The sequence below is a fragment of the Protopterus annectens genome, chromosome 3.part1 (genome assembly GCF_019279795.1).
Source record: "Protopterus annectens isolate FY-2018-M chromosome 3.part1, PAN1.0, whole genome shotgun sequence".
In the NCBI taxonomy this organism is placed as follows: domain Eukaryota; kingdom Metazoa; phylum Chordata; order Ceratodontiformes; family Protopteridae; genus Protopterus; species Protopterus annectens.
Window position 1 is genome coordinate 161,431,728 of NC_056732.1, and position 25,901 is coordinate 161,457,628.

The window sequence follows — 25,901 nt, forward strand, 5'->3', positions numbered from 1 at the left end:
ATACATTTATTAAAAAAGCTAAATGCTTTCACTGGCTATGGCATTCATGTTGCATTCATGTTGCCTTTATCTTTTGCTGCCCTTTCACATCCTTTATTTCAAATGTGTTCCACTGAATTGGGCTGCTTTCTCTCTAAACTTCCTTCACTCCTTTGCTTTGCTATCTGCACTCCGTCAAACTCTTTCTCAGGAGTGCTTGAAAGATGATACACAGTTCTTTTCTTTCTCTTGTTATATTTTATTTGTGTTTACTGCACTTTATAGTTTGTACTTTTTCTGTGTTGTGAAATTTAAGTCGTGGTTTTCTCTGGTAGTATATTGTTAGCTTTGTCAGTCTAGCCCATACTTATCATATGGGTCCAGTAACTTGCATTCTTAGAGTAGTGTTGCATTTATTACTAGTATGATTGTTTCTTTTCTATTTTCCTGCTGTACTCCTCACACAGGTTAATGATGAATGATCTTTAAATTTGCATATAGCCAGGACTCTGTTGAAGAATATACTTGTGTTATACCTATGTATGGCACTAATGCAAAGCAATTGGCTTTGTTCTGCCTCATTTACAGTGTTTCAAAACAGAGTGTTTGTCATTCTTTGAACCACTGTTTGTAAACAGGAGTGATCAAAAGATCTTTTAAGCATTTACCACACTTTGGCTTAGAAATGCTCTAGTTGGTACCATTGCATAAGATCCATAGTCTTTTGTTAAGAAACCAGTCTCTCATCTGCTTGTTTCATCCATAGCCTTTCTCTCCAGAATGTTCAGAATACTAGTTTCATGTACTTCACTTAAAAACTGATTAACTTAAATGGAAGCAAACAGATCATTATTGTTTGGTAAAAATGTATTTAAAAACTTTCTTCTTTGTATATATTTTTTCTTAGGCTGGCATTGCTCAAGAAGAGAGGAGAAGAAGACTGGAAAAACAGACTGAATAAGAAACAGGATGTTAAGACGATACTTGCAGAACGCACGTCGCAGCTCCAAGAAGCTGAACAGACTTTATCTAGAAAGGTAACATTACTGTAGCTGTAGAGCAGACCTGTTTTTGGTGCTGTTGGATAGTAGAGCTTTCAGATTTTTTGACAGCATTTTGACAAGTGATACGTTTCCTTGCAGTCTGTACATCATGTAACTTATGGAGATACTTTGGCCTTTTCCCATAGAAAAACTAATATATGAAATGTGTCACCATGCTTGTCCATTGTTCAAGTTCCAGTGATTATTTGGAGGAACTGAGGCAGCTGCCACTATTGACAATTTTTGTATAACATAAAGAAATTCCAAGAAACAGTGCTAGCGTTAAAAAAAAAAAAAAGAAAAAAAAAAGAAAACAAGTCAAGTTAAAATCATTCTCTAAGAAATTCAGAAGTGTCACCATTTACTGAAGCCATGTTTGAAGATTACTAAAAGCTTCTGCACTTCCTTGTCAAGGTGTTGACATAGTATAATACGGGATCTTACATTATTGATGCATTACCATCTCTGTTGAATCTTTCTTGTACAGTCTTTGTTTTTTCCTCGTGTTTGTATGACTTAGTTGGTAAACAGCTGATTTGAAGATTACTTTTCTGTTAGAACGCTCCACTTTTAAAATGTATGATGAGCTTTATACCTTAACTATTGGTATGTGCTTTAAATGTTGATCTCCTGCATAAGCATCTTACTGTCTTTGTCATGTTATTTTTATTTAGCTAAATGTAATTCACACATACATATACTCTTACATATGTTTTTATTGCAGCAAATGAGTTCTAGAAAATAACCACATAGTTATAGGATTGAGTTAATTACCTAGAATCATTCAAGCCGTAAGTGTGGTTAAATCCAGCACGCATTTGTTGTTGTTAATACCCCATGAACTAATTATATAACAAAAATGTGTTTTATTTCTTTGTGAAGAATTTCTCATGCTTTTGTTGTGCATATGGAAATTCTCACTTCACTACATATAGATGAACACTCAATTATAGTCAAGATGTGTATGAAAGTTGCTAATTGCTTTCATGGCATAGAGAGTGCAGCTTAACATCTGTGTATGTGTTTGCACATGAAGCATTTAGGATCTTACTTTATTTTTGTTGGTGAAATTGCTTTCTTAAAATGACACTGCTAGGTAAATTAACGAGATTACTCAGCTCAAGTGATTACTAGAGTTAGAATAGCACAATCTCTAGTCATCCATTGTAAATACATATGGTAGTGCATAGTCTTATAAAATAATTGCAAGGTTATATGTTCATTTATCAGACAATGGATGTGTGCAATACTTTCATTTGCACCACAGAAGGCACTTTAGATAAACGATTAAGGCAAAGGGTTGTGGGTTGACTTCAGGTCCTTTACATCAGCTCATTTTCTTTGACAGTGGGCTCTCTCTGATTGCTGTGTGGGAGATGTAGGGATGTTTACTGTGCATGGAATGTTGAGTGTTGGTGCCTGAAAATTCTGAGCCTCTATATGTATGTATGTTATATGAAGAAACTTCCTGTACTTGAACTATGCTTCCTGTCTGTCTGTTTTGGCTATCTGCCAATATCAGTGCTCTAATTTCATGAAGATACACAAACAAGAATACTTTTGTACTAAAATAGTCACTAAACCATGAATTGTAGTCCTTTCTGCTAAATACCAAGGTAGCATGTTTGAATCTTCATAATGACCCTAAGTAAAGGAGAATGCTTTTCATTTTAGAGCCAAGAAGCTAAATTAACTGTTGGAAACATTAGGAATGGGTGCAGTTAAGTAATACACAGGGCTGTGGCAGCATAAGTGAAATCAAAGCAAGCCAGATTGCTTGGCAACCTGAGAAGCTTTTGGTACAAAATCAACAGCCTTGCTAAAAGAGACTAATATGAGCTGTAACCCATAGAATCTACCTTGTATCCTCAGCAGGCAAGGTTGCTGTGTTAGCCAGACACCTGAAATGACAGTTTGTCTACCATTCCAACAAATCCATCCATAATAGTGACCTTCATAATTTCACATTCTGTTTCAACTTCCTTTGTCACCTGGCAAGAGAGCAACAGATGAATGAGAAATGAGGCAAATGATAGAGTTGCTGGTGTTGCTGGATTTTCACCCACATTTCATAAACTGTGTAGCACATTTATCTCTGTCCTTCCTGTATGTGTATTAAATATGTCTGTGGATTATTGGAACTTTCCTAGTCTGAAGAAATCTGTCTTATTCCTGTTAATAGTATAACAAGCTTTTACATATGAATTTAATTTCTATGGACCAGTCTTTCTCTCTATTCCACTTTCAGAGATCTTTGAGTGAGCTTTTAGCTGTAAACATAACCTGTTTCAGTAGCTATAGTATTTTTAGCAGCAACAAGCAGAATTTTTGCCTGAGTCGGGTCATAACACCCCAGAAAAATCCCTTTCCCTTACCAGTAGTTTTATTAGTTATGGACAAGGGTAAACTGATGCAGACTTGGTTGATTTGTCAAAGGCCTTCGCTGAATTCAGATAATGAGTTAGTACCTGAGCTTCACTGTTACAGCTTTGACATTTTACCAGTCAAATGGGTGGCAAATTATCTAAGGAAACTGTCCAATTAAGTGGGGATCAAACAATCTATATCCCACTTAGTCAGTCTAGACTCCCTTTCAGGGACCCATTGAGAGTCCATTGTTACTTATCACATCCATCACCAGAGTAGACTGCATCGCCAAGGCCTTCTGTTAGTGCTGTAGATTGATGGCATAGTCAGCTTGGCTGCAGACAAATGTGTTAGTGAAATTGTCAGTAACATCACAGAGTACTTGGCAAAGCTGTATAAGTGGTATTGTGAGGCCTCACCATAAGCTTCTGTTAAGACAGAGGCCATCTTATTTGGAACCCCACAGAAAATATTGACAGTACTGACAGCCACTGAGTTTAATCTCCCTAAGGCAAAAACATTTTTTCCCCGGGACAAGCTTCCCTGTGCCCCCAACCCCCCCCCCCCCCTCCATACACACCACTGCTGCTTAAATTTACTAACTCTGATACTGCCATACCAGGAATGTTGTATGTTCAGGAATATTATGGTTAGATCCACACTTGTCGTACTGGTAAGGCTTGACATGATTCTTTCCAAAATGAACACATTGCTTCTACCATAGAGTTTTATACTACTTTGTGATGAGGCCAGAAGTACACTTGGTTAGCAAGTTCTGTTGCTCAGTCTGGAATAATGGCAAATAATCAGCTTTGAGACAACATGGACTGTAAGTTACACTGGATAAGATTTTCAGAATCATTTTGAATGTTACAAATTTTGAATAACATCACCCTCCCTAAAGGTAAAGATCTCACTATAGACCAGTCTACCATTATATTCGTTTGTGCTGTTCATGGAAGTGCATTTGAAATTTCTCCCACATGGCGCCTCTTTGTATAGTTAAAGCTGTCAGATGTAATTTGTATATCTGTACCAGTAATGCCTTTACTGTAGCTTTACCTCACCAATCACTGTAATGCTGCATGAAATATTCAGTATGGCTTTAAGTGCTGCACACGCACACAGCACATTTAAAGCCAACTTTAAGGCATTGTACTATACTGACTGTGTATGCTTTGACTCAGCATAACTCCTTTTCCTGATTAGATGGTATAGATACTTGCTCAGAATCCTTGTTCCCCCCTCAGGAGGACATGACCTTTTTTGATCTGAATAACTATGAGGGAGAACTGTTTGGCCAACAGAAGACCCTTATTCTCCTAGTCTTTGTGAAAGTAAAGCTTTCTATTACGAGTTCACTCTTTACATATGCTTGCTGATGCTATTAGAAGGTTTTTTTTCTGAAACCCAGATAACCTTAGATGTTATGTAGTCCTATCTCGCCATAATTCTTGCTGGATGGGTTTGGAGCCGATTCTTGGCTCCAACTCAGCCGATACTAAAGCTCGAGAGCTTTTACTGGCTACAGGCTAACCCCTATCCCATGGTGTCTCACGGCAATTTCCCAGATCTCGTTTGCCGCGAAACTTCGAGGTGGTCTCCTTACTGGCTTATTGGCTAAGTTTAAGATTTTTTTGATAAGTCTTGTTATATTTCATCTTTTTTCTTCACTTTCTACCTTTAATAGTTGTTAGTTATTACCTGTGTGATTGTTATCGAGTGCTTGATCCTCTATTCCACCTTTTTAGGATTGTACTGCCTGTTTTAGTTAGAGGGCCGTAGCTGCCCATTTAAATTAGTGGGCCTTTCCTCCCTGAGTGCTAGTCTTTAAAAAAAAAAAAAAAAAAAAAAACTTCTCTTCATATCTTTGCTGTTATTTATAGTCAGTGTTGTTGTTGTTAAAAATTTTTGTTAGCCTTGTTTTCTTATCAGTATGTCTAAAGAGAAAGACAGAGAACATAAGGAACACCGCCCTTCGGGGTTCAAGAAATGTGACAAGTGTTCACACAAAATGTCATTGACTGACAGTCACACTAGCTGTGTGTACTCTTTGGGAGAGAATCACTTACAAGAATCATGTACTTTTTGTCATGCCTTTAGTACTAGGTTTCTTAATGAGAGGAAACGTAAATTAATAGACAGGGGTCTTATGACCAGTTCCTTCCAGGAACAGCTGGAACTTGGTCAGATGGGTCTATATTAAATTCTTGAAAGCCGACAATGTCGAATTTGACGTTGTCGACACAAGAATAGCAAAACTGCAGAACATCAAACAGGTAAACGGAAATCTCTGTAAGGGAAGATTTCCGTTTACTTAAATGTAGTGCAGTCTCGAAGTTGGAATATTTAAGTAGTGGGGGGGGTGCAGCAGCAGGGCTTGCCCCCCTGCCTATACCGTTCCCCCCCCGAACATTCAGTGTTTTAACAGTTTGATCACTAAAGGTCAACCTTTAGTGATTCGAACTGTTAAATATTTGATGTTCCAATATAGACCCAGTCAGACAGCTCCCAAAACTGCGAAGAGAAAATCTTTGGTTCCAGCTTCTAAGCCATCTAAAAAAAGTCTAAAGTGACGGAGCGAAGGAGTTCTGGCTCCGATTCGGCTTCTTCTGTCTCTGTACCTTGAGTTTCTTTGGTGCCGAGGCAACCTTCGGTATCAAGACACTCACCAGTTATTGACCCTGTTTCACCTACGTTGAGGTCTTCTATATTAGAAAGAAGGAGATCTCCTTCTGTCTCCCCCATTCCTCCAGGACAGTTTCAGATGAGGACATTGAGCGAGTGGTGAAGAGGTTGCTCTTTGACCCAGCTCTGGCTAAAAAGTTAGCCCTTCTGGACCCAAAGGCTTCTGAGCCGGCCCATCTGCAGAGTACTGCTCCTCCACCGACTGCCTCGCTCTCGGAGCCAAACACTTCGGGTTCTTCTTTGTTGGATCCTTCGGTTCCGACAATTCTTCTTGCTTCCTCGGAACCGATAAGTCTATCCTCAGTGGCTCAGTCTGGAGCTGAGGGATCTGGGAGCTGATGCTCTCTAGTCGACTCCGAGAGAGGGATAGTCAACCCATTTTTTTTTTCGGAACCGAAATTCCCTCTTAGTGCTTCGGCTCGACTGAGCTCAGTTCACACTTCTGCTTTGGAACCTGTCCCTCCTGCTAAGAGCCGACCTTCCGTCTCCTCTGAATGGAGGTCCTCTTCGGAGTGGGGTGGAAAGGCCTTCGAAGCAATAGAGAAAGCTTTGTCCAGTGCCAAAGCCCGGCCTTTGGACCTGATATCCCACCAGCAGCTGGCAGCAACCTCTTCTCCCCCGGCACCCCCTCAGTGTAGGGAACCAGAGACCTAAGCATCCCCCATTGGAGGTGTCCCCTCTATCGAGTCCTCTCCAGATTATCCCACTGGGGAGTTTCCTCAGAAGAGACTTTGTAAGAGAGGAAGTACATTGACTCACCTGAGTCTGTTATATCAGACACTGATTTGGATGAGTCAGAAGGGTCCCCTAGATCACCCTCTGAGGATGTCTCCTTTTCTGACATCCTTGAAATCCTTAGACAGAGGGGTGATTGGAAGACGTCTAACCCTACTGGGGACGAATCAGTGTACCTTGAAGCCTTTGGTTCCCGACCTTCCACCTCCTGGTTGACACACCGCCTTATGTCCAGCTCTTGGGGGTGATATCCCAGAAAGCCTGGACCTCCCCGGACACAGTGGAGCCTGTCCCGAGGAGGCCAAACAAATTTGACTGCTCCGGAAGATAAGCCCTTTCTTTCTAAGGGAGTTCCTGTTGATGCTGTGGTGGTAGCAGCGGCCACAAAAAAGGAGTTGTCCGAGACTACTACTAATATCCATCCTCTTAATAAGGAGTCCAGGACGATGGATAGGTATGGAAAGCATACCTTCTCGTCAGCGGCATTTACCTTAAGATCGCTGAATTACCTTTCCCATTTTACTAGACTTTAAAGGGATCTCCTGAAGGACTTGGGAGACATCCTTCAGGGTTCAGTAGCTTTGGGATCCATGGACAAGGTATCTGTGCTGCTCTCCACCCTTACATCCATAGCTAACTCCTCCATGAGGCTGATTTCCTATGCAGCAGATGGAGCGAGCAGGGCAGCTGCAGCAGGAATCTCTCTTACGAGACATTCCTGGATGTGCCTATATAACTTTATGGAATCCTTTAAGTCTTCCATTACCAATGTCCTCTTTGATGGTTCAACTTTTTTTGGACCACAGGTAAAGGAGACCTTGACAAGGTGCGAGCAGGAAAGGAAAACCTTATCTGCTATCGGAGTCCATTTCTCCCTTCCTTCTAGACATTATCCCAAGGGTCAAACAGGAGGGAAAATCTGGTTCCGTAAATCCCAAAAAGGTTTCCCTCAGGCACAAGGTCAACCCACCCCTAGAGGCAGGGGGGAGGATATAATGAAATATGCCGCCCTTGCAGCAGAGGAAGTCCACAGCATCAGGGAGATAGGGAAACTTTCTCTGATCATCCCTTCCATCACCCCTGAGGGGTTGCCTGACTGTCCATCTCTGGAGGCATTCGAGGGTCATCTTTCCACTGTACCCAAGCGCCTGGCTAAAAATGTCCCAAGATCATTTGGTACAAACCATAATATCCAGAGGTTACCTGATTCCCTTTGTTTCCGATTCCTCGGTAAACCGGTCTCTACCAGATGTGCCACCCATTCAGTTAGACCATGCAACATCAGAGGTCATCTTGTTGGTGCGAAAAAGAGTCATCCAAGAAGTCCCCACAGAGCAAATAGGATCCGGAACTTACTCATGATTCTTTTTAGTTCCAAAAAAGACAGGGGACTGGAGATCAATTTTAGATCTCAGCAAACTGAACAAGTCTGTAAAGAAATTGAAGCTCCAAATGATCACTCTGCAGTTGATATTTCCTTTTATCGACAGTTGGATGTGCTCAGTAGATCTTCGGGATGCGTACTACCACATCAAAATAGACAGGCGCTCCAGAAGACACCTATGCTTTCGGCTGGGAGCCAGTCATTTTCAATTTCAAACACTGCTCTTTGGTCTCACTATAGCCCCCAGAGTGTTCACCAAATGCATGGCAGTGGTAACGGCTCACCTGAGATGTCAAAGATTCCAGGTGTTTTCATACCTAGATGACTGGCTCCTCACTGCTACCACCAAGCACCAACTAATCAGAACCAGGGACGAGACTCTGTCCTTGTGCACCAGATTAGGCATTACAATAAACTTAAAAAAAAATCAGCCTTATCTCCATCGTAGCACATTGTATTCTTAGGCTCAGAAATAGACTCAACTACATGGCAGCAAAACTGACACCAGAAAGGCTAGAATCATTACACGACCAAGTCAGATTCTTGCTGCAGAGAGACAAAGTACAGGCCAGGATAGTCCTTCAGGTCCTAGGGACTATGGCTTCCACCATTCTCTTAGTTCCCCTAGCCCATCTGCACATGAGGGTACTTCAGTGGCTACTATTTGCCCAGTGGTCAATGCAGGATCTCCCCCTATCTCACCAAATACTCATCACAAACTCCTGCAAGAAGGATCTAACATGGTGGTTACATACGGATCAACTTCATCTAGGTTGCCCACTTGCTCCCCCTCAAGAAAACGCAGTTTTGACCATGACGCCTCCCAGATTGGGGGGGGGGGGGCATTATCTGGGAATGACAGTCCAAGGTACTTGGCAGGATCAAGAGCACAACTTGTACATAAATGTTCTAGAGATGAGAGCGGTGCTGTTCACATTGCAAGCACTACTTCACAGTTCTCGTCCGACTGGGATAATTGCTATTCAGTCAGACAACATGGCTCTAGTGTGGTACATAAACAAGCAAAGGGGAACCAAATCTTACCCACTTTGTCAAGAGGCTTTAATGGTATGGAAATGGGTGATGAACACTCACCGCTTTCTGGTAGCAATGCACATCCTGGGAAAGTCTAGTGTGATAGCAGGCAAACTCAGTCGAGCAATTCTGATGCTTCACGAGTGGTCCCTGAATTCAGAAGTTGCGAGAAAGATTTTTCGCAAATGGGGCCAGCCTTGCTGTGACTTATTCACCACATACATGAACACCAAATGCAGTAGCTACTTTGCCCTAATTCCCCATCCGGGGATGTTACCCAGGGATGCTCTGGTCCACAATTGGCCTCCGGGACTCCTTTATGCTTTTCCACCCTTTCCTCTCATTCCAAAAGTGATTCAGAAAGCAAAACTGTTTGAGTACCCTGATCCTCATTGCTTCTTACTGGCCTCGCCAAGTCTGGTTCCCCTTCCTGTGGCCCTATCTCTTGGAGAGACCATGGATTCTGGAACCATCTTCAAACCTGATTCATCACTCAGGGCAGTTCCATCCTACTATCCAAACCCTTAAACTGACAGCATGGCTGCTCCAGTTCCACAAAAAGCCAGGTGTGTTTCCCTTTCCCCTAAAGTCAAACACATTCTGATTTCTTCACACAAGCCTTCCACAAGGAAACTATATTCCAGCAAATGGAAAAGTTTCTCCTTTTGGGCAGCAAACCAAGATATAGATCCCTACTCAGCTCCTATAGAGTCTGTCTTGTCCTTCCTGGCATCCATTTTTCATGAAGGAGCTACAGCTGCTACTGTTAGAGTTCAGTTAGCTGCCATCTCTAATTACCATTTTGGCTACATGGGAAATCCAATCATTTCCCACACTTTATGTAAAACCTTTGTGAAAGGAGTCCTTCTCAGATCTCCAATCAACCACTGGAGCCCTGGGACCTAAACCTAGTTCGTACATCTTTAATTTCTTCCCCCTTTGAACCCTTTTCTTCATTGGATCTGAAATTATTGTCTTGGAAAACATTGTTCTTAATGGCTATAACTTCTGCTAGGAGAGTTTCAGAATTGCAAGCCCCTCACCATTCAACCTCCTTACATTGTTTTCCACAAGGATAGAGTCTCACTTAGAACTAATCCTTCCTTTCTTCCTAAGGTATGTTCAGAGCATAATCTCAACACAACTATCAAACTACCAGTTTTCTTCCCAAGTCATGCTAATAAATCAGAATACAGACTACACCAATTGGATGTCCACAGAATTCTCAGGTTTTACCTGCACAGGACTAAAGAATTTAGAAATCAAATCAATTATTTGTTTCTTTTTCAGACAAAAATAAAGGCTTGCCTGTTCCTAAGGTCACCTTGTCTAATTGTCTTTCAGACTGCATTTCATTTGCTTACAAAGCTGCTGGCAAACAGTTACCAGCCAAAGTAAAAGGCCATTCAACAAGAGCAGTATCAACTTCATATGCCTTTAGATAGACTCCCAATAGATACCATTTGTGCAGCAACTACTTCGGCAAGACCTCATACCTTTGTCACTCATTACAAATTGGATTTGGCCTCCCTTTGGGTCCACTGTGCTGAAGAGTCTCTCTGCTTGAGCCACCCAGGATAAAGGTGCTAGGGAAGCTGTCCCATCCAGCAAGAATTACGGTGAAATAGGACTACATAACATGAAAAAGTTATGGACTTACCATAACGTTCCATGTTTGTCCATTTCGCCTACATTCTTGCGTCCCACCCTCCTTCCCCCTTCTGTTTCCTGGAGGAACTGGTGGACTGTATATTATGCTGTCTGACCTGGTTGTAGTTGTCTGTCCACCTGGCATAGATAGTATAAACAGTGTTCTGTCTGTATGTGCATAGTTACTGATAGTTTACTGACTATTATGTACCTATTACTTTCTTGCAAACAAGATCTGGTGAATTGCCGTGAGGCACCATGGGATAGGGGTTAGCCTCGAGCCAGTAAAAGCTCTCGAGCTTTAGTATCGGCCGAGTCAGAGCCGAGAATAGGCTCTGAACCTATCCAGCAAGAATGTAGGTGAGGTGGACTGCAAACATGGAATGTTATGGTAAGTACATAACTTCTTTTTATGTACATATCAAGTAACTGTACTTCCAGGGATAGATAATTCAAGAGCGTCAGTAACAGTGCTGAACAAATGTTCCCATTTGAATTCTAAGAATGGTTAAGTTTCTAACCTTTACTGTAAAAGTGATATAGCAAGTAATTTTCAAAGAAAGCTGAAGAGGTGAGGCCATACCTCTGCAGTTCAGCAAGTAACTTATGGCTGTAGTGGAGTAGAGGGCTTTAGAGAAATCTGTAAAGACTACTCGTTAGTTTTCCTTCATCCATACTGAATAGTACATTGTGTGTCTGCTTATGTGGCTGTTTTGAGTACTGTTGGTCCTTCTCAGATCTGTTTGTTTCTATTACAAAGGCATTTGTTGGTGAGATAAGTGATAAACTGTGTAGAAATAGTCCATTTCAAGATATTTGGTTTATGAGTGAAGTAGGGCAGTGTGAACTTAACTAGTTTTGGGGATCCTGTTGAGGAAGTAGAGTGGATGTGTCTGTTTATACACAAGTTGGAGGAAATAGCAACAATTAGGCAGTGTCTTATGATACTTTAGAAAGGGATGTGGAAATGGAGGTATTAATTGATATAAAAGTATTTTGTTTCTTTAACAAATGGTTTACATTTTGAATAGTGGCTGAAGTTGACATGAAAAGTGTAAAACACAGGAAATTTCTTGGAGCTGGATAAAGTTGGTAAAGTGGATTTCTTGTTTGAAGTAGTGAACTAAGTTTTGCAGTGGAATGGCATTGTTTTAAAATTTGACATGATGCATTATATTCATATAACCAGTAGTGGAGCTCTTGTCGAATAAGTTGTTAACCTCTTTTTACAATTATCTTTATCTCTGTCTGAAATAGGAGGCTTTGGCTTTATTGTAGTGTTTTCATGTATTTCTTTTTTTTCAATAATAATTCTTTATTTTATTTTTTCCAAACAACTAATACAGTACTACCAACTACTTACAATATGTACATGAATGCTTCCAACAGTTGCATAGAATCATTATATATACCTATACACTTCTAAAAAAAAAAAAATAATGAAGAAAAAAGAACTAGTAACCATATAAGACTTATCTCAATAAAATTCAACAGTTATTCAGTTCTTCCCAGAGAATAGTGGAATGGAAGTTTAAGCTAATACAATGTTAAAGATTTGTTCCCATATTTTTGTATTGTTTACATTTTTCTTATAATCACTAATTAGAAATTTATGTGCTAGAATATGTTTGGTGGCTACTATCTTGAAATTTTGCCATGATGCCTGTAAAGGGTTCAACCAATTGGAAGCTATATATAACTTCATCAACAAAAAAAATATTGACTAGTATAGCAATGGGGAATTGAGTGTAGGCTGCATATAATTTTAAAGGTATTCCCGCCAGTTTTTCCCTGATTGGTTGCCTAATATCAAGAGATATCTAGCATGCTGGCCTTGATTAGTATTTTGGTTTAAAGGTGAGAAGTATTTGTAAGAGCCTTATGTAGCAGAAAAACTTTCAAAGACCATATATGTCAAAAAACACACAAAAAACTGGAACTCCAAGCTGAAAAAAATGAAACTTCTCACTGAAGTGGTATCTAAAACTTTTTAATGGTGCTTCCTGATACCACGGCTCAAAAGCCTTCAAGGGATTGATTTTTACACCAAATGAGGCAACTTTATATACAAATTAAGAGGCTAATTTTTACCTCATTATTCAATTGCAAGTGCCATTGTGCAAATAAAAACTACACATTAACCCTTCGCAAGCAAATCTTTGTGTAACACCCAATGCACAATAAATACATGCGGTTGATAAATTAACACCCAAAGATATATAAAATATATGAAAAACATATATGGAAGTTAATAACCAGTCCAACTAATTCATATCTCAACAATAAACTTTGTGACTTCATTACTAATACATAGAAAAATATTTTATGTAATATATGTAACCAACATTTATGTATTAATAAAATTGATAAGTATTCAATTTTTGATGCATACCTCAACGGTGTAAAATGTCAGCATTAGTACATAATTATTTATAACTGACATCTGCATCAGCCTAAAATATATAATCACAACTTAATATTATACTAAATGAAATATATTGTATATGAATAACGCTTATTAATGAATATTAATATTCAACTCCTGATTCAAATCCTTGGGAAGTAATGTACCAAAATTGATGAGCAATTTTGTTTCTAATTTTAATAACCCAATTGAAAAATCCTCCCCCTGTTTGAGAGGTTTGGCCAAAATACTAAAAAATAAACTAGCATCCAAGCCAGCATGAACTGTATGAAAATTATATGCCACAGGATTTTCAACCTCACTCAAATATTCTATTATACGATTTTTTGCTATTCTTTTAGTTTGTCCTATAATACCACCTTGTGGGTTTACACCCACAACCTATGATATATACTACCCCACTTCGGTGATTAGTTTCATTTTTTTCAGCTTGGAGTTCCAGTTTTGTATGTGTTTTTTGACACAAGAGCCTTACCTCTCAACCTCTTAGCACAAATCAGGACAAAGCCAAAAGTAATGTAGGGACAACGGCTCAAAAATAGGGACAAATTTTAAAAATTGCTCATAACTTAGGAAGTTGTTAGAATACGAAGTTTTGTGTTAACGTGCATTTTTTTGAAGTGTATGAAGTCTGAAACTCCAAATGTCTGTCATTATTAAATGACATCAGTCCTCAGTGATTTGCCAGAATACTATAAATTTTTGGCAAAACAGATTAAAAATGTGAGAGAGAAATCTGGACATTTCTGTGAAAATCTGGACAACTGAGTGGTGCGATAAGAGCCAAGTAGCTAATGCATGCTGTTTCATAGAATCAGTGCAGACTCATAGCGGAATGCTTTGTTTATGTTGGTTTTAGCAACAGATTTTTGTTTTGGAGAGGAGCGAGCTGAGATAGTGTAATGGTGATTAAAGACAGAGCACAGCACAGAGAGGCAGCCAGTATCCAAACAATCGGTGAATGATTTGAGTTTTGGTTTAGTGTGGTAAAATGTGTAAACTGCCATGCATAGCTTGGTTAAGATGGCCTTTATCAGCTTACCAGATTGCTAACTGCAGTGGTACTTGACGTTTCCCAGCTCCACACAGACTGGAGATAGAGGGACAAGGGTTGTAATAAAGGATAAGGTGTTTACCCTAGAGAAGGAGATGCAGGGTTTGATTATCAACTGGGATAATTGGCTAGGCTTAAAATGGCCTACAAAGGCAGTTAGCCTAGTACTTAACCTATGAACCCAAAAGGTAAATGAGTGTATAGCAGTAATAGGGGAGAGTTACCCGACTTTGGTACTAAAGTCTGACTAGACCAGTTCTGCAGCAAAGACTGGGGTTGTTGCATTAAAAATACAGACATTATTTTATGTATTTACTTTGTGGGTTCACCCTACCCAAGACAAAAAAAGTTCCATTAAAAAATGGATGGAATAGTTTTCAGAGAATTTAAGCAAATAGTTCTTTACCATAACAACTGCTTTGCTAAAATGCAATTATTTTGAATGAATCTGGCAAAGTAATACAATACCATGGGCAAGTGTGTGAATCCTACAAAGAGGTGAAACTAAATTTAGTGTTTTTTCTGTAATAAGGTACAAGCACTTGGATTAATATAGAAATTATTTTTAACATCCTTACGCAGAAAAATATACCATCATGTGTGCTCAGAATCGATACACTGTATGTACAAAATATATTATTGGCATTTAGGCTACAGTGAGATGTATGGGGCTTTCTGTTGTAGTTGCAAGACTCAGTGTGAGGCGGAGAATTACAAAAAACAAATAGCAGAACTGAAGGAGAAACTTTTATTTACTGTTTTCCTTTACATGACTATATTTTTGGAGAGAACAAGCTTCACCTTCACCCCACCCATACCACTGCTACTTAAATATATCAACTCTGAAGATTGCCATACCTTGCCTGGGGGGATACTTTTGAGACTGTGATATTGACTTGGTGTGTGGAAATCCATATATTCTTACATTCAGACTGATTTTGCTGAGTCTGGCGCTTGAGTGTCACAATTTAAAACAGTTAGACGTATTGGTAGCAGATAAGTCAGGGTATGGAGATAACAGTGGTACACGATGCACAAGTTTGTCTAATATGATTTGCTGATGAAGTCAGTTGTGATTTACACAAAGGTTTGAATGCATTTTAATATTAAAGTTGTATTTTATTTAATTTATTTTTGATGTGCGATAAATACTGGGTGCTCTGTTATCAATTCTGTGGATTTTTGTGCTCATAAGAATTTAAAATATGAGTTGGATTATACCATATAAGCAAATAACCAAGTGCAGGACATGAATTAGCATGATGTAATTCATGTGTTGTGTGAATATATGAATGTATTTTTATTTTACTCTGTAGAGTTATCTATTTTTGTAGTATATTATAGTGTAGTGGTGTGTCTGGGATGATTGCTGCATATAGCATATTTGACACTTCTTTGATATGCTGTTCACATTTTGGACATTTCTGAATTTTTGGGATTTTCTATAGCTGCTTTCCATTCAGTGGCTTACACATGGAATGAGTTTGCTAGTGCAACTCCTCTGTGGAGCAGGAGGCCTTTCTTGATTACAGTCGCCATATTCTTGATGTCCCTTATTGTGATCTCATTGTTCTTTCCAGCAGTTAAGCTACTTTCATTTGGTCCTAGGTATTTCCCATGTGGAACGTCTGCTTTTATTCCATTTAAGACTTTCAGTATAGTTATGGTGTAACGTAAGCAATCTGAAAACAGCAGGAGCTTGTTTTTATTTTCATTTAGTACCAGTTTACTGTCTTGGATCAAGGTAGAAGCAGTTGATGAATGTTTGCACCTTAGTTATTAAAAGTTATGGATTTTCTGGACTGTGGATCAAATCTGAGCTACTTGATAACAGGATGATTTTTTTATTCTATTTGTGTTTTGATGTGCTTGATTTGTGAATATTAGAAAAAGCAGTGGGCCTAGTATAGTGTAACTATATGTGTTTTGCTATGGTTTTGAACCAGGATTTCACAGACTTAGTACAACCTACTCATTGTAATCTCTATAGCAGGATGGAATGGTAAAATCTTTCAAAAGATTCTGAAAAGTCCACTAGCAAAGCTGCTGTTGGTAATGTGTTCTCGGTTGCTTGCTGCACATTTGATTTATGTAAGCGTTGTGCAAGTGCTGTTTTGGTACTGCACAATGGTTGACAAACATGCTAATTATCTCTCTGGAGATTATGCTCTAAGTAGTCATTTAATTTCCTTGTGAATTGTTTGTACTGGGATATGAGCTTAAGATGCATATCAACCAGTAATAGTCTACTTCAAATAAAAGAATGAGTTTAGCTCGTCTCTGCAACATGTATGTGGCGGCTAGTGGCTTCCCTTTTTTATGCATGTGTTGTTAGCCGCTTTAATTGCTAAATCTGTTGGCCTTTTCATTAATTTCTCAGTAATTGGGTCTCAGATCCGACCTTGGATCCAACTCACGAGCTCCTCCCACCACCCATAATGCCCCAATCAACCTGCTGTACTCCAGATGGCGTTTGCCGCCATAATGCTCCAGACACGGATGCATCTCCAAGTGCTTTTTGGGTGTTTTTGTCGTACTGTAATTCATATATTTCTTTTTTCTAATTCCTGCCTTGCGATCTTATCTGTCATCCACCTCCATCTCTTACTTGTTACACTTTTGAGTTATATCTATAGTGATTAACCTTTTACCTGTTTTCTACTACTGGTACCACCATCATTGTTGGTACTTCTATATATCCCTTTTTCTCTTTTTTTTTTTTTTACCCTCTAGAGGGATTTTTCTTTCCTACCATTGCTGGTAGTTTTAAAAAAAAGAAAAATGTATTTTCCAATGTCTCTTCCACTTTTTTTTTTGCTCTTTTTGTAGGTTGGGAGTTGTATTTGTAATATGGCTGAGAATCCAGGCTTCAAAAAATGCACTTTTTGTGAGCATAATATCCCTAACTCTGCTGCCCAGAGCAAGTGAATTTTTTGCCTTGGAGCTTCCCCATCTCTACACTGACTGATGCATTTGTGCAGCCTTTAACTCTAGGGTCCTTAGCGATCAGAGAAGCAAATTAGTTTTGAAAGGATTGCTGCCACCTTCCTCTTCAAGGGCCCAAAAACCCCCAGTGAATCAGCCAAAGCCTGTTCGGAGTCGAAAGGAGTCATAAGCTGTCTCCAACTTGCTCTCTGAAGAGTACTACTACTACTTTGGAGCTTCCACAAAAGATTCTGAAGGTAACAGATCCAACCTTTTTAGATCCAAAATGGAAGCATTCAGATCCCATGTCCTTGGATCTGACTGCTGTTCATACCAAGTCTCCTAGAACCTGGTCCCCAGGGTTCATCATAGAACCAGTTTCTCCTTGGCTCCATTCCCCTTTTCTTCAGGGAGCTCAGAGAGTGTCTGCCCCAGTCCACCATTTCTTCCTTTAGGTCCTCCAGGATCCTTTCAGAAGCCAAAATGGATAGGAAGATGAGGAAGTTCCTCAGAGCTTAGATTCAGATAAGGGTTATCCTGACTCCATCTCCCATCGGATCCATTAGCATCCAGTCTACTTCTCATGCAGTGATCTCTCCTTTTTCGATCTGACACATGGTTTTTGAGCCCTATGATTCAAGAGACCTGAGTGTGTTGATGTCTGAGGTGAAGACTGCAAGATTTTCGACTCTGATGACTTCTCTGACTTGTTTGTTTCCAATTCCTTTGGACCAGGACAAGTCTCTGAGCCAAAGCATCGGCACTGGGGGGGGGGGGGGGGGGGGCACTGGATTCCGCTCCGATGGTGTTGGACTCATCCCTGCCCCTTAGAGTTTCAGCGTTGGACAGCTGAGGTCCGAATTCTACTTCAAGGCACGGGTCTGTGTAGGGTCATGGTGTGGTAGCATCTCGGCTTCAGTTCCAGTGCAGCCAACTACAGCTTCTCCTGGTCCTTCTGCCTTCAAGGTAGTGGAGAGGATTTTCTGCCTGTTGAGATTAGACTACTCTCTCCTCCTCGGATCCTACAGCAATTCCCCCTTCGGGTCCTAGCTCTGATCCTCTCAGACCTATTTCACAGGGACAGCTGGCATTGTCAAGCATCCAGACAGTTCCCATCGAGGATTTCCCCTCTCTCCAGATGCCTGTCCAGGTCACCCCACTGAAGACATTCCCCAAAAGAGAACATGTAAGAGGAGACAACAGATTCCCCTTATGGAATATCTTATTGAGAGCACCGTCTTTGATGAAAGAGAGGGGTCTCTCTGATTTCCACCAGATGACATCTCTTTCGGAGATATCCTAGAGATTTTCAAGCTCAGGTAACCCCTGCCAAGCCCCTGCCAAGAGGACTCAGTCTTTCTGGAAGCTTTTGGATCTGGCTCATGTACATGTTGGGTGACTCCCCTGGCAGATGAGTTTATAGATCTAGTCTGTCACCAGGCTTGGAAGGAACCGAATACTGTAGAACCCATTCCCTGCCATCCTGATAAATTCGTGACAACACCTAAAGACAGACTGCACTGGAGTAAGGGCAGTCTCTGTTGATGCTATGGTTGTGGTGGCAGCCACAAAGGAGGAGCTAGTGGAGTAGAGCTCCTCTTTCCATCCCGCTAACAGAAGTACAGGACATTTCACAGATTTGGAAAGTGCATTTTTACCTCAGCAACCTTTGCCTTAAGGTTTCTGAATTACTTGGCACATTTCACGAGATTACAATGGAACTTGACTTAAGGAACTGTCCAAATCCCTCTCTGAGTCCAGGTCCGTGGAGGACAACAAGAAGTCATCTTCACAGCTGGCCACTCTATTATCCATCTCTAATGCGTCCATGAGGCTAATATCCCATGCTCTGGAGGGTACTTCATGAGCAAGACTATTCAGCCATAGACATGCCTGGATGCAGCTGTATGAATTTGTAGAGCCTTAAAGTAGTCATTCATCAGTGCTCCTTTTGACAGAACATCCTTGTTTGACCCTACTGTAAAAGAAACACTTTCCTGGTGTGAACAGGATGGAAAAACCCTGTCTGCTGTAGAAATACACTTTTCTAGATCTCAATGATTCTTTTCTAGGACTCAGAGGAGGCAAGAAAATATGATCTGATGTTGTTAATCTTTGTTCATTCCTTACTGATGGGTTATTGGTTCTGTCCTTGGAACCGAGCCGGCCAATATCAAGCTCATGTCAGCCAAAAACTCTTGAGCCAAGGTCCTACCCAGAATGCTTTGCTCCCTGTTACCTCAGATCTCATTTGCCGCTTTGCTGTATGGCCGTGTCAAGCCACTTTATCAGCTGTCTAATTTTTTAAAGTTTTATACATTGTTCTTACTTTAAATATTTTCAAATAGTTTCTACTAATAATTTCCTATCTTATCGTATACTTTAGACTCTCTCCCTTTAGTCTTTTCCCTGTATTACCCTTTTTCTTACCTTTGAGGTAATTCTTCATTACCGTTATTGGTAACCCTTCCTTTTCTCTTCTTACCCTTTTGAGAAGCCTTTCCGCTTCCTTTTGGTACTGTTCTTTTTCTCCACATCATTATGTCAGATAAGAAAAGTAGCATTGGTTTCAAGCAGTGTAAGGATTGCAGCTGTAAGTTACCACTTTCCAATGGCCATGACTTGTGTTTACTGTCTGAATGTCTCCCACCTTACTGTGGATCCCCCGTGTGGGATTTGTAAAAATTTTTCTACCAGGACGCTTAACGAGAGGAAGAATAAGTTAATTTTGAAAGGTCTTAAGTCTCCTTCCTCTGAGGCTATTTGTGGGTCGGAGGGTTCACCCACTCCTGTTAAACACCGTAAGAGGTGTTTTTCCTCTTCATCATCGAAGTCCGTCCCCTTTTCTCCCTCTGGAGATCGTAAGGAGTCGACTCATAAGAAGGTGAAATAGATTACTACTTCGGCGCTGCCACCTGTGACCCTGTCGGCTCCAGGCTCGGCACCTCACCAAATTATTCTGGCTCTAGCCATGTCTTCCTTATCGATACCAGCACTGCAGTTCCCAGTGCGCACAACTACAGCTCCGACAGTTACGTCGCAGCCCTTACCAGGACCGTCCATGCAGGTACAAGCCCCTTCAGCTCAGTGTATGACTTTTCTGTACTCCACGGCGCAGACATTTTCAGCACCAACATGTTCTTCGGTGCAGTCCTTCTTGGCACCGTCCTTATTACTGATGCAGAAAATTTCCTCGACGGCACCGTACCCATCGGGGCAAACTTTTGCCTTTATGGTGCAGACACCTTCAACTGCTATGGTGCTGACATCATCGGCGCAGACTACTTCCACACCATATTCTTCGGTGCACACATCCGTGGTTCCAGGTTCTGCACCCATTGAATTAGCAAGGACCAAGTATTCTCCTTCATTGAATCCATTTGCTGGCAGTCAATATAGTCCTTTTCTAGAAAGGCCGGAATCACCATCAGCTTTCTCCATGAGGTCAACCAAGTCTCCCTCTGAATAAGATGTGTTGCGGCTTGTTGACCAGTTGCTTTGTGGCCAGAGGTCTCTCTCTCACCTGTTGGAAGTCCACGTTCCCTCCTTCAGGTCGTATATCTCCTCAAACTCCAACGTACACTCCTCTTTCAACTTTTACCCAAGTTTCAAAGCCTATTATTCCGACAGCAGTTTCCCTTCCTCTGTCTCCAATAGTGGATCTCACTTTGGAACGGAGTCATCCTTGTGGCCCTTGGTGCATTGGGCACCGGGCTCTTCTCAGGCCAGTGGCTGTGATGTGGGGGGAGGGTTTTCCTGGTTCCACACTGATTTTTTTCTATGGCACCCTCCAGGGAACCTCTGTCTCTCTCATAGTTCACGGTCCTCTTAAGACTCCTGGTCTGGTGGTGGGCTCGTTGGGGCGGAGTGTGACCCCCGGTTCTGAGGATGTTGTGCTCTGTTCCAGGCTCCCATCCATCCTTGGGCGGGCCGGCCTTTCAAGCCATGGAGAGGGTGCTTGCCTCCGGTGGCAAATCCCACATGTTGGAGTCCTGTCCACCTTCTGTGCCGCAACTGTCACAAGCCACAGACACCGGGCACAAGGGCCTCAGGTTTCTCCTCCTCAGGAGACCCCCCCCTCTTTGCATTCTACCCCAGAACCTACCACATAGGAAGTACCATGCAAAGCTTCATGCAAGAGATAGCACATGGACTCCACTGAGGAGTCATTGACCAAAGATATGGATTTTGATGACGGGGAAGGGTCCCCACGGTCATCCTCTGATTAGGTGTCCTTTGGTAACATCCTCAAGATCCTTAGAGGGGTGACTGGAAGTCCTCTAATCCTTCCTCGAAGGAATCCATATTCCTGCAGACTTTTTTGTGCCTGGCTCCCTACCTCCTAGGTCACCCTTCCTGCTGATGAGCTCATCCAGCTCATTGTTCAGTGCACATGGGAAGGCTCTTAACACCCTGGAAGCTATACCAAGGAGACCGGGTAAAATATTATCACCCCCAGCTGAGTACCCGTATTGGTCACAAGGTCTTCCAGTAGATGCTGTGGTAGTGGTGGCGGCTGCAACTAAGAAGGATTTGGCAGAAGAGAGCCAAACTGTCCATCCACCCAACCAGGAGTCCCCGGGTGATTGACAGACTGGGGAAGCGTGTGTTTGCTTCATCGACCTTTGCCATAAGGTCTTTGAACTATTTGGCACACTTTACCAGGCTTCAGAGGGATCTTATCAACCAGCTCTCTGAAACCTTGGCAGGAGCTGTTTCTGATGAGGTCCGTGACAACATGGCATTTCAGATGGTCATCCTAGAGTCCATTTCCAACTCTTCCATGCATCTTATTTCTCATCCAACGGAAGGGGCAGCTAGAGCAGCAGGTTCTGGTATAGTCACCAGACGACATGCCTGAATGCGGCTTTGTGACTTTTCGGACTCCTTTAAGGCTTTCTTCATGAACTCCTCCATTGCTTCTTTGTTTGGCCCTGAAGTAAAATACGCTGGCAAGGTGCGAACAAAATGGCAAGACCCTGTTTGCTGTTAGTTGCAGACACTCCATTTCTCAGTGATTCTACTCCAGAAATGAGACAAGCGGGAAGATGTGGCACAGGAAATCGCAGGCCTCTTTCTGGGACGCACGTGCCAAGTTCTCCCCTCGAGGCAGAGGGGGAAACTCCAATGGAAGACTCCCCTTTCGGGGTAGAGGAGGTCCACGTAACCGGGGTTCTAGAGATTCCTTCTCTGGCCAACATATCAGCACTCCTGAAACGTTGCCTGACTGCTCACCTTTGGAGGCGGTCGGGGGTCATTTTTCCTTGTACCCCACTGCCTGGCAAAATATAACCACCGATTCTTGGGTGCAACGGATAATATCCAGAGGCTATTGCATCCCCTTCCGTCTTTGTCCAGTCTCATGTAGAGTATTACCTGACGTTCCACCCATTCAAAGGGAAACAGGAGCATACGAAATCCAAAAGTTGCTACAAAAAAGTCATCCAGATGGTCCCCTCACACCAGATAGGATCCGGTTTTTACTCGAGGTTGTTCTTAGTGCCAAAAAAGACAGGGGACTGGAGACCAATTCTGGATCTCAGCACACAACAAATTTGTAAAAACAGAGAAATTCCGGATGGTCATGGTTCCTCATTTGGAAGAAGGCTATTTGATGTGCTCTGTAGATCCTCAAGATGCATATTACCACATAAAAATGGAAAAATGCTCAAGAAGATACCTCCGCTTCCACATAGGGGCCAGTCACTACCAATTTCGAGCTCTGCCCTTCAGTCTCTTTACAGCCCCCAGTGTGTTCCGCAGATGAATGGCAGTGGTTATTGCTCACTTGCGACTTCAAGGATTCCAGGTGTTTCCATATCTAGATGACTGGCCTCACCTACTAGATCAATAGTGGATCTTCAATCCATCCCCAATGTTGATCTCCCATCCGCAGGGTCTGATTCACCTCAATCTAACAACCCTAAAACTGACAGCTTGGTTTCTCCACTTCCAATAACTGCCAGGCATGAAAACCTCTTGTCCCCTGTGAGCAATATTCTTATTGCATCTCATAAATCGTCCACCAGACTAATCTGTCTTAAATGGAAAAGGTTCTCTGTGTGGGCAGCGAATAAACAATTAGACCCCTTGTCAGCCCCATTTTCAGTGGTACTGGATTACTTATCACATCTTTTCCACTCTGGGGTGTCTGCCTCTACTATTTGTGTGCAATTAGCTGCCATCTCAAATTTCCACATTGGTTTTCAAGATTCTTCACTTATGTCACACAGACTCTAAAACATTCTTGAAAGGGGTTATCCATCTAAAACCTCCCTTTAGAGAACCGGTACAACCTTGGGATTTGGCATTGGTTCTGCAAGCTCTAACAGCTCCCTCCTTTGAACCTTCATCTTCATATGATGTAAAATATCTCTCTTGGAAAACTTTGTTTCTGATTGCAGTCACATCGGCCAGAACTTCAAGCCTTATGCATCAAACCTCCCTATCTTATCTTCCATAAGGATAGGAAAATAACTGAGAATTAATTCTTCCTTTTTACCAAAAGTGGTGCCAGAGCGGTCAGTTAACCAATCTATTGACTTTCCAGTGTTCTTTCCTAACCATTCTAACAAGGGAGAGTATTGCCTGCACTCCTTGGATGTTCATAGGCAAATGCGATTTTATCTGGACAAAACAAAATCTACCCGTAAATCAGACCAACTGTTTCTAGCTTTTTCTGGACCTAGACGAGGTCATCCTGTATCAAAAGTTACATTGGCTTCATGGCTGAGAAATTGTATTACCTTTATCTACAACAAAAACACTCTTCCCTTGCCTCATAGAGTGAAAACTCATTCTACAAGATCTATGGCAACTTCAGCAGCTTTCCATGCTAAGGCGCTTCCCTCAATGATATTTCCTCAGCTGCAACGTGGGCCAAACCTCATACCTTTATTTTTCATTACAAATTGGACTTAACCTCCAGAGGTAGAGCTTCCTTTGGCTCCATGGTGCTCAGGAATGTCCTTCCATGAGGGCCACCCAGGGATACAGGTAGCTGGGGACTCTGTCCCATCAGTAAGGAATGAACAAAGATCAGCATCAGATAAAGAAGCTATGTCTTACCATAACGTTCCATCTGTGGTGTTGATCTTCGTTCATTACTTCCCACCCTCTGTCCCCCATCCGGAAGTTCCTGGTTGACCTCGTGTACTCCTTTATTGTAGGTCTGTTATGACCAGAGGTAGCCTCTACTTTTATCTATCAACTTGCAAACTCGATCAGAGGTAACAGGGAGCAGAGAATTCTGGGTAGGACCTTGGCTCGAGAGTTTTTGGCTGACGCGAGCTTGATATTGACCAGCTCAGTTTCGAGGAAGGAACCAATAACCCATCAGTAATGAATGAACGAAGTTCAACAGCACAGATGGAACATTATGGTAAGACATAATTTCTTTTTTCCTTAAGTCTCAGGATCCTTTCCAGGATTCACATGTGGATAACTCTCTCAGGGCCGGAGTAGGGAGTTGAAATGGAAGATGCCACCCTCATGGTAGAGGAGGCCTGCAAAACCAAGGTTTCTGAGATTATTTTTCAGATAAACCCTTTCACCATTCCTGAAAGGTTGTTCAACTGCCTGGAGGCAGTTGGATGCTTGTCTCTGCACCCAGATGGGTGGATATACACAGACATGGACTCTGAGAGGGATTTGGACAGTTCCTTAGTCAAGTCCCACTGTAATCTCATGAAATGTGCTAAGTAATTCAGAGACCTTAAGGCAAAGGTCGCTGAGGTAAAAATGCACTTTCCAGATCTGTCTGGATTCTTGGGTCTTACAAATCATATCCAGATTCCCCCAACCAGAAGAAAAAGGCTTTCTGACGTTCCACCCAATCAGGAGGAGGCAGCAGCTAAAGAAATGCAAAAGCTGCTAGACATGAGTCTCATCCAAGAGGTCCATGAAGACCAGAAGAGATTCAGAACTTAAGATTCTTTTTAACTACAAAGAAAACTGGGGACCTGAGATTAATTCTGGATCTAAGCAAACTGAATCAGTTTGTAAAGTCAAAGTTCTGAATGTGAATGGTAATGGTTTAGTTCATTCTACCTTTTCTATGCAAGGATGGTTATTTGTGCTGCATTCATCTTCAGGATGCATACTATCACATCAAGATGAACAAGCAATCCTGAAGATGTCTGCATTTTTGTTTGGGGGCCAGTCACTACAAGTTTAAAGCCCTTTGGTCTCTTCACAGCCCCAGGGGTGTTTGCCAATGGTAGCAGCTCAATTGAGACTGCAGGGATTCCAAGTATGTCCATAAGTAGACTGGCTCCTCTCTGCCCCAACCAAGCATCTCTTAGAGGAGTCCAGACACTACTTGTTCCAGTTATGTCAATCACTATACATCTCAGTCAGCATCTACAAATCTCATCTCCATCTTGTTCAGAGCTTGGAGTGCATAGATGCCCAGTTGAACACAGTAAATCTGATAGCCTCTCTTCTACCACAACATGTAAAAATAATCAGGTTTTTAGGTGTGAAGTTATTGCAACCCTTCTCCCCTGGCAAGACTAGTTCTTCAGGCCCTAGGATCAGTGGCAACAGCTATAACTCTAGTTCCTATGGCCCAGTTTCATATGCATATTCTTCAATGGACCCTAGCTGTTTTTTTTT

General features: G+C 41.7%; 1 protein-coding gene across 9 annotated transcripts in view; it reads left to right on the plus strand.

The window, feature by feature from the left end:
* Window positions 1-25,901, plus strand: part of SVIL (supervillin) — a gene marked incomplete in the record, with an annotated part of 2,930,183 nt that overhangs the window by 1,672,375 nt on the left and 1,231,907 nt on the right. For all 9 annotated transcript variants that reach the window (XM_044066681.1, XM_044066680.1, XM_044066686.1 and 6 more), the window contains 1 exon segment: window positions 887-1,016. In XM_044066681.1, coding sequence (XP_043922616.1) covers window positions 887-1,016 — 130 coding nt within the window.